This window comes from Macrobrachium nipponense, chromosome 2 (assembly GCF_015104395.2).
Source record: "Macrobrachium nipponense isolate FS-2020 chromosome 2, ASM1510439v2, whole genome shotgun sequence".
NCBI classification, from domain to species: Eukaryota; Metazoa; Arthropoda; class Malacostraca; order Decapoda; family Palaemonidae; genus Macrobrachium; species Macrobrachium nipponense.
Window position 1 is genome coordinate 97,619,220 of NC_087201.1, and position 9,917 is coordinate 97,629,136.

The following is a 9,917-nucleotide window of genomic DNA, read 5'->3' on the forward strand; positions in this document are numbered from 1 at the left end:
TGGAACTCGAATCCTCACGCCTTCGAGTTCCTATGCCTTCGATTGTCAACATTCCGTTGACAAACGGGGCATACGAAGCGATCCTCCAATTTTTTGGGTGGCCGCCTTGAATTTCCGGCAGTTGGCTGGAATCTGGCATTGGAAGAGAGAAGGTGGCACAGATAGAGGGGAACCTGCCGCAATCGAGGTTTGGATCCCGGCGATGGCATTCTCCTGAGCGGCCAGCCGTTCCGCCAGCGATTGGATCGACTGGCCGGAAGACGTAACAGAACTGGAGAGCTGGGAGAGCACCGAGCCGACCTTGTTGTCAACCAAGGCCCCTACGATCACTCCCACCTGCTCCAGAATGTTAGCCGAAAAGGATTCGGGATCAAAAAAGAGGGACTTGAGCCCGATCCTACGTGATCTATGTTTGGGGGACCTCGACGCAGAGGAAGAGGCCTCCCTTGACCTAACTGATCCGGGGTGTGAGCCGGAGTTATAGTGTCTGTCAGGATGACCGATTTCTTGGGGAGAGACTTTTTAATTTCTCCTCGGTCATCTTAGCCTTGGGGATCACTGAAGTAGCCTTAGGACGGACAGACCGCTGCTCTTCAGTGAAGCCCCCGGAAAGAAGTGGAAGTAGAAGGATTCAGTAGAAGGTGATGGAGAAAGGGAATTCAGGAAAGGGCCCTGAGAACCCACAGGATGCTACCCCTACTACAACCCTTACCTGTACCCATGGAGTCAATAGCCATGGGTTCAACGTCGAGGTTCATTGCCGCAACGTCTTCTGCAACGTCCTCTGGGAAAATCCCCCTCCTGTAGGGAGATCATGGACTTGAAGGTCGGCCAGCAAAGGGGCGGCCGCTATCGGGTCCACCACTGATCCTTTCTTGGCTCCTGGGAATATTAGGTCCGCCATATCCTGGGTAAGAATGTAGGGGGGGGCGGCCCTTAGAATTCCGGCCAAAACCCCCTACCCAAGCTTTGAGAGTCGACAAAGCTTTCTTCTTTTCTTCTTATCAGAACCCTGTAAAAAAGGGTCTAGAGTTAGGGAGAGGATAGGGGAGGAATGTCTGTTGTGTTGAGATTATATGAATATGTGTCTCATATGTGAAAGGTATAATATAACAACAAGTATTCCAGGTGACGAATGAATGAAGAAAGCGCTAGAAACTTACTACTAGTGAGGCATCTCCTACTAGCAAGTAGCAGGTTTTGGCAAGCTTCATGATGCCAAAACGATAAAATCCTCCACTTTCACTGCACATCCTGCATTGAGAACGGCATACTATATGGCCGCATAGGTTCTGGGAGGATGGCACTGCCCCAATCTCTGGCACAACATCTGTAAGTCAAAGGATACATGAGTACCAATGACCAACCTCCGGTGGAATAATATGCAAACTATCCGTGGGTGCGGAGTAGGACCGACGGATAGAGATCTACGTATGAATATTACGTAGAAAAATTACGAGGGGGGAAGAAAGTCTCTGCCTCCGCCTAAGCTCACTTGTCATATGACTAAAAATAGACTCCGTAGGGCCCGGAGTTCTCCGTATGGCCCGGAGTTAATTAATATTGAGTGAGCAATGTCAAACTTCTAACGAAGCAAGGGATAGTACGAGAGGCGAAATAAAAAACCCCCGCAGTAACGCAAAAGATTCATAACATTAAATAACACAAAATAAAACAAATAAAAACCCCTTATATCAGTAAGTGCTCGTGTGAACTATCCTAAGTGGATAGGAAACCCAGTGATTCCTCCCCCCCCTCTCTATGTTCGGTAGCGGCGGATAGACACCTGCCGGACTGAACTGAGGGGGAAAGAGTAGGGAAGAATGTGGGGTAGGGGAGCCTCCCCTGAGCGGCCAGTTAAGGACGGAGAAGAAGGGGGGAGGTCCCGAGCCCCCGAGGCACGTGACGAGTGAGAGTACCAGTAGGGGAGGGAGATCCCCACCAGTCCCGTGAGTCACCCCCTCTCATGCAGACTCGGACGCTAGCTGTGAGAAACGAGTCATCACCCATCGACGTGGATGGCAAGGTATGGAGGGAGGGGGGGAATGGGGGGACGGGAGGGGGACCCCGTAACCGGGTGGCTCACCGTGATAAACCGGTGGTCTTCCCAGCCAGGTGAAAGATACGAGGTGGGGAAGAACCGTCGGAACAACATCAATATCACTGATATAAATAGGATTATTTATAATAATCAATCAAATAAAATTAAGCGATATCTTAAAGCTAGACTAACACGGGGAACACGAAGCTAAGCAAACAGAAAATTAGGTTAATCGCCGATCCGAAGAAAGGGGTATGTTAGCCTAATTTAACCTCTAGTTCAAGAAAACGGCGGGCAGGCTAATCACCAATCGACAATTGGGGTATGAAAGCCTAACTTAACGGTAAAATAAATTATAACAGGGAAGCTAATCGCCATACCGAAGCATGGTGTATGTTAGCCAACCTAGTACCTATAATATTATTAAAGGTAATCAGGAACTAGAGAAGGAAAGAGAGAACATCAGAATAATTAAGATGATATGACTCTCAATCGTGACTGATAAAACTCCTAACAATGTAAGGCGTAGCTAGACTAAGGTCCGAAACGTGCGGTCGGAGCGTGCCCCGTGGAGGCCTAACTAAAAAACTAACTGCATAAAGATATAGAGACTATGTATAAGTAACCATATCTAAAGTACTGAGAAAAAAAGGGAAATCTCTAACGGTATGGAAGACCGAAAGAGATAACCCGTACCGCCATGCGGTCGAGGGGACATACCGCCGTAAGGCTCCGAATATGTATAAAACACGAAGATCTATCATAAAATGAGATCAGTAACCCAAACAGTACTTAACTTAGAAGCAGAAGTTGAAGACATCTTGAAAATAAATCCAAATAAATCCAAATAGAGCGAAACACAGCACCGAAAAAATTTAACGTTGGTGTAACGCGCGCTATCGAAAGGAATGACGTCTCAGGCGTCGGAGGCGCTCACGGTAGTAGTAGACCGGGAGCTGTAGCACGGCTCCTCCGTAGTTCGGGGTTTTGTCGAAGGAAGAAGCTAAATGGCAAGGGACCTCTGGTAGTGATTCCACTCGCTCCTTACTATACCGACACTTCTATAAGAAGTGAGCGAGCCATTTATCTTGGCATTATATTGTTTCTTTTTTCTCTAGGATGAATAGCAATATTTATTCTTCAGAAATAGTATCAAAGGAACCATTTCACAGGCCGACACAGTCAAGCCCAGAAAAATATTTACTATGTATGAGACAATTGCTAAAATCCCTGTAAGTTTGCATGTCCTGACAGTAAACTGAATAAGGTGAAAGTGAAGTGAATGATGTTGAGTCTAACTTCCTCGTTCAGAGGACTGCAACAACTTGTCCCAGTGAATACAAATTCAACTTTTTATTAATGACATAACATAATTAGAAAGTGTTAAGGAAGATTAGTATGACCAGTAAAATAGGAATCAAGTTGTTAAAATTTAGAAGTACAGAGGTGGAGAGGGCTCTTATTTCTTGGTCACATTCTTTCCTCTTTGGCTTCATCATTTTTCACATTCCTGGAGGTTCTCAGGACTAGTACTCTGTCAGTAGGAGACCTTGGTCTGAGGTATATCTCTTCTGTTGGCCTATGGAGAGTTTAAGTACAGAAATGTTCTCCGTGAAGTCTTGGGCCCCTAATAGGTCAAACAAGACAAAGTAAAATGTCCTCTTCATTGATAGTGTGAATTTAATTGAATATAGAAGTTAGGCTGAAGGCCAAGCACTAGGACCTATGAGGTCATTCACACTGAAACGGAAATTGACATTACAGGCAGTCCCTGGTTATCAGCAGACTTGGTTTAATGGCGATCCGGTTTTATGGTGGTAATCAACAATTTATGGCGCCATAACATACCTGAAGGAGGTGCCATTAAGCAGATATTGGCACCATAAGTGCCATTAAATCACCAAGTTTCTGTTAGTGGCGGATTTTGCTTACCAGCACCCTACCGAGAATGGAACCCCTGCCAATAACCGTGGACTGCCGTAAAAGGTTTGAAAGGTGTAACAGGAGGAAAACCTCACAGTTGCATATGAATCAATTGCTAGGAGAGGTATGAATTGCTTTCTTAGACAATGTTTAAAGTTTGTTAACCTTTCTAAAAGAATCACACACCAGCAGTATACTCAGTCACAGTTAAAAGGTTGGGTAGATTCTTCTTCCAAAGGCTTGTAAGCCTTTGTAAGGTTTTTAAATCCAAGGCTAGATCCCACTTACACAGGTTTGGAAACCTTGGAGAAAGGCAGTTATCCTGCCAGGCTGGGGAAGTGCAAAACTTCAAGGATGAGGTTCAAAAGCCCCCCAAGGGAACGAACATGCAGAAGCAGAAGCCAAGTTTGCCAGCACTAATATTTCTGTTAATTTACCTAATGTTCCCCACGTAGATTTACATAGAAATATTAAATCTTATATCTGGCAGAAGTGGCAGACCCGATGGTCATCTCTTGCAAATAATAAAGTATAGAACTATCCAACTCACCGTATCCTTCTGGTCATCAGCATTCCATAAAAACACAGAAGTGAGATAGTTTTTTGCAGGTTGAGAATTGGGCACTCTCACCTGAATCATAAATTTTTGTTAGAAGGCTCTGAGGCTCCAGAATGTGCTCACTGTAACAGCCCCTTGTCAATTGAGCACATTTTGGTGTAGTGTCAACAGTATGCTGCTGTGCGGCGTAAGCATGGGCATGCAGGCAAGCTCATAGCAAAGATTTTGGATAATGATACAGATGTAGAAGCTGTAATAAAGTTTTGTTCATACGCGAACAAACCCTCGTCTTTAAACAATAGGATAATTTCTAGTGCCTAGCTGGATCCGGTAAAAAAGTAGATGAAAGCAAGGAATCTTTGGTATCTGGCAATGCATGCGTAGATCGGGTGAAGAGTGGTCAAACGCCGAACATCTACGCCAGTCTTTCTTTACCGCCTTGGGACGAGAGTTGGGTTTTTTCCTCTCTTGGCCTTTTTCCTGGTTTTTTGCCCGTTTCGTTCCTTTAGTTTGTTTGTGTCTGTTTTTACCTATATTACAGCTTCTTCTGCTCCTTCTCGACATCAGCGTTGGAGCCTCGGAATTCCTGGATTCCTGTGTTCTCGTTTCTTGGCTTCATCAGAGACGGACCCTCATATCACTTGCAGTAGGTGTCGTTCCAATTTTTGTACAATTACGAATCCTTGTACGGAATGCCGGGCATGGCCTTTGGAGCAGTGGAGGAAGTTTTATGGTAAGAGGGAATGTCGGAGAGTCTCCACTCTTCCTTCTTGGGAGGGCTTTACCTCCTAATTCCCATGTTTCATCTTCCGCAGTAGTCACCCCCTAGTAGTTGTTTACCCCTTCTTCTTTCCTTTTTTTCCATTGATTCGTCGATGGAAGTATCGGAGGTTGCCAGGGTATTATTTGTAATGTAGCCCCCTCTTCTTCGGGAGTTTTTTGGTTCCCAAGAAGGGTGAGGTTTTTTCATCATTCTCTTCTCTTCCAGAGTTGGAGGCGTCCAAAATGGCAGCGATTTGGAAGACGCTCTGGTTAGGGGGGTACCCCGTCCTTGTGGGGGTTGCTAGCGTATTTCGAGGAGGCTTGCACCCCCCCTCCCCAGTCCAGCCAGGCCATCCCCCCTCTCCAGGCCTCGTCTCCACAGGTGGGAGCAGTCGGCCATCTTGTATTGCTCTGCCGGTGTCTGCCGCCGCCTTGTCTCGGAGTGATACTGTGGCGTCAGCCCTGTTGTTGTCATCACGAGGCCCATCTTTGTGTATTCTTCCACCAGTGGCGTCTCTTTCCCCCTCGCTCAGAGGGGAGGTCGTGATGTCACTCTCATCGATGACGTATCTTCCAGTCGCCTCTGAGGAGCCGCCTCTCTTAGCCATGATGTCATCTCTGCCGCCCCGTTCGAAACATCTCCCTTCCTTGTCTTTGGAGCCTTCTCTGGCACATCATTGATGGTATTGCTGCTGCAGCCTTGCCGAGTGGCAGGGCTGGTGCGAGACATCATTCTCTGGTATTACTGGACAAATATTCTGATGGATTGCCAGTAGCTTGCAGAATCTGGGAAATTGTGTATTTCTTACTCGGGAATGCCACTTCTCACGGTGTTTGGCGCAGGTCTTAAGCAATAGGTTGCCTATGTAGGTAGGCATGAGGAACACCTCTTGAGCAGTATAGAGAATGCCTCTAGCAGCCATAGGCTTTTTGGGTTGGGTGCCTTTCCAATTACTTCTGCATTCCCACTATTGCATTCCTTGTGATTACTAGTATGGTGAGCATCTCACGTGGTTTTTTTATGGCACCTTCTTGAGCATGGCAAGAGATCCTCTGCCAGTTTTACAGTGGTCATACCAGAACAGGATTCATACCAGAGAATGATGTCACACACCAGCCCTGCCGCTCGGCAAACTGCAGCATTGAACCATCAACAATAAGTTTTTGCTTACTAAGAAACCTCACCAGCCAATCGGCAATGTAAATTTTCCTTCTCGGCTAATCAATGGTCAGCCTACAATAGAACCCTCTTGCTGACCATCTTATTTATAACGAGTAAAACTCACCACAAATGACAGTCTAATCCAGTCTTTTGGATCATGCTCGACAGAGCCTGAGTAAATGCCTCGATTATTTATTAATATCATTAGATATTTAAACCAGAACACTGGTTATACAATAGTAATTAACCCTCTTACCGTGTCTCCCGTATGCCGGGCCGGTCTGGGAGTGAGCGCGGAAACGGAAAAAATAATTTTTTCAAAAAATCACAGCGCGCTTAGTTTTCAAGATTAAGAGTTCATTTTTGGCTCCTTTTATTGTCATTGCCTGAAGTTTAGTATGAACCATGAGAAATTAAAAAAATATCATTATCATATATAAATAATGCGATATATGATAGTGCAAAAAAACTTTTTTATGTCGACGTATAATACGTTCAATCGGCACCCGGGAGACATTTTATCTCGACGTTTAATACGTCCAATCGGCGTAAGAGGGTTAATAAGTAAATATCAGTGAAATTATTTTTGATATTCAGAATAAAGATGTTTTCTTTCTCTTTCAGAACATGCATCAGGAGTTCTTGACTCAAGTATTTTGCTTAACAGAGTACCCTCTCCTGGCATGGACATGGAACGTATAAGCACTGGCAGTAGGTTTGTATCGAAAGCTAACCAAAAAACACAAATTTTTGCTCAAAGTTGATGAGTTTTGTTGATACTATATTTAAACATTTTTATAGTATAATGTGTGTGAACTTGAATGCAGATGCCAAAGTTAATTTTTGAAGTTATAGATTTGAAAGCTGAAATTTAATTATTAACTTTTGTAGTTTTAACATAGAAAAATTATTATTTTGTATTGTGTTTTTATTACAGGTTTGCACTGTCACTGTGGCTAGAAAAGCAGTTCACAGGCAATAAAGAAGAAGCAAGGAGTCTATATGATAAAAATATATTTTTGGGGAAAGAGTCCTCTGAAAAGCTTAAAAATAAGATGTGACATATACAATACAGCAAAATATTAATTAATATATTTTTTATTGTATAATGCGACTTAATAGCAGTAATGTAATAAAGTTCTTTCTTCATAGACACTGAACAGAAACAAGTCTTTGAATTACCATATGCAAGGTATCAAATTTATACTCATGAAAGCAGGAAGTTTCCAAGTGAATGACTTGGTACCAAGGCAACATGTGTTTTTGACTTGTGCTTAAACAACAAATTTCATGGAAAATTATGAATGAAAGTATTTATTATATAATTTTGCTACTTTTTTCATTCCTGCAAAAATCTTTGGCTTTTGTGCTAGCTATCAGAAGATCTCAGTTCATCACTATTTTAATTTTTTTTTGCAATAATCATTAACTGTCTTACCTTTCTCAATTTCTTCATTTAATCAGGTCTGCTTCTGTTTTGTAATAGGACTCCAAACAACCCATATCTCCTTTACTGTTCTTTATTCTTGGCTATCATTCTTGCAGTAAACGAAACTGCTTAAGCAGTAATATTTTGTAAGCAGCGGAAAAATACTTCTCTTGCCATGAATCTCCAATATATAAATTGTTTTGTATAAGACCAACTATACTGTGTTTAAAACAGACTGCAAACATTTGCCATTATGAAAATAGCAACCTCATAATACTACACCTATGTGGGGATAGATAAAAATGAGGGAACAATATGGCAGCTAAAGAAGCTACAAGATTACTACAGTACTAATACAGTAGTACCTCGAGATACGAAAGGCTCAACTTACGAAAAATCCAAGTTACGAAAGCCAATACGAAAAATTTTACTGCTCTACATACGAAAAGTTTTCAAGATACGAAAGGTTGTTGCTATAAAGTCTCGAGATTCGCCGGACCACCGAGAACAATTTTAAAACTCCTGCGCCGCCAACTGAGTAAACTCGCCACCATCCTCCCGCTCTCCCATTGGTTCCTGATGCTAGTCACCCCATAAGGTCCTGCTCTCCTATTGGTCAGCATCTACCCCTTGTGCTTTAAGTTTTGTTCATGAGACTTACTTGGCAGATATATATATAGCTGTATTCTCCGAAGTCCGACAGAATTTCAAAACTCGCGGCACACGCAGTGGGCGGGCTCCAGGTGGTAGTACCCCATTCCCTGCCGCTGGGAGGCGGATATCAGGAACCCATTCCCATTTTTCTATTTCATATTTTTTCTGTCGCCGGTCGGTAAACACCTGTTTACAGACCTCCGCAGGATTTTTGGATTTAACTCGTTATAAGTTATCTGGATTGACTTTTGGTTTTGACTCTGATTGTTGGATTGGCATACGCGATAGTGGACTGTTTTTGGAGGTTTTGGATTGGCTTTTGTATGAACGTGATGTCGGGATCAAGTTCAGTGAGCTTCAGAGTGTGTGTGAGAAGTGATTGCAAGGTGAGGCTACCGAAAGCATCGGTAGACCCCCACACAGTATGTATGGGGTGTAGGGGGCATGTTTGTTTGCTGGTTGATCGTTGCATTGAATGCAAAAGTTTGACTGAGGATGAATGGAAGGTGTATGAATCCTATCGGCGTAAGCTAGAACGCGATAGGATCAGGAGGTCTTCCTCTAAAAGGCGGTTCTACGAAAGGTAAGGGAAGTAACATTTCGCCTATATTAACACCAGTAGAATTTGCTTCACCTAATCCTGTGTGTTGCCTGAGGGCCCTAGTTCTGTGTCTGGAGAAGGTAATGCCCTTTCTCTGATTCTAGAGTCATTGCGCACTCTAGAGTTTAAAGTGTTGGCCCTGGAAAACGGCTCGACTAAAGTGTGTGATCGTGCCCCTAGTGTTGTGGAGGGGGCGTCAGATCGGCCCCATAATGCCTCTAGGTCTAGACCTCTGTCGGACTCCCAGACCTCAGGGAGTGGGCATGTCGAAAGCCGCAAGAGGGTTACGGGGGCTCCCCACCGATCTGGCGTCCCTTCGGCAGGACCTGTTGCTACTTCCCAGGCTGCCAAGGAGCGTGCTCAGGCTCGCATCCTAAAGGACTGTTTTTTCGTCCTCCGAGGCGCCTCCCCCGCGCAAGGGGTGGAGCTCTCGGAGTGACTCACGTCCGCTGAAAAGGACTTTTCCTAGGGAGGACGCTTTACGTCCCCTCTCTCCGCTCTCGTTGCGGTCGTCGCCTGCGTCGTATGACGCGTTTCCTCCTCAGAAGAGAGGTAGGACGTCGTCCGAGGACGACGCTGAGAAGCGCTTCTCTCGCGCCTCGGAGAGGCAGGTTGCTGTTCCTGTAGAAGGACGAGGCGTCCCCCGCCCCTCGTCTTCTTCGCAGGCGCAGCCCTTCACCTCCTCTCGGTTCTTCACCTTCGAAGAGTATTCTTGCGTCGCTTCAAGACCAATTGGCGACCTTAATGGCTCGGAAGACTCGCCCAGCAGCAGTTGAGCCTAAGCGA

General features: G+C 44.7%; 1 protein-coding gene across 1 annotated transcript in view; it reads left to right on the forward strand.

The window, feature by feature from the left end:
* LOC135220826 (nucleoside diphosphate-linked moiety X motif 17-like) overlaps positions 1–7,685 on the forward strand; it is a 118,121-nt gene extending 110,436 nt beyond the window's left edge. Inside the window, 2 exon segments of the mRNA XM_064258369.1 lie at positions 7,070–7,162; positions 7,385–7,685. Of these exon segments, the coding sequence (XP_064114439.1) occupies positions 7,070–7,162; positions 7,385–7,508 (217 nt within the window). The 3' untranslated portion in view covers positions 7,509–7,685.
* The last annotated feature ends 2,232 nt before the right edge of the window (positions 7,686–9,917 follow it).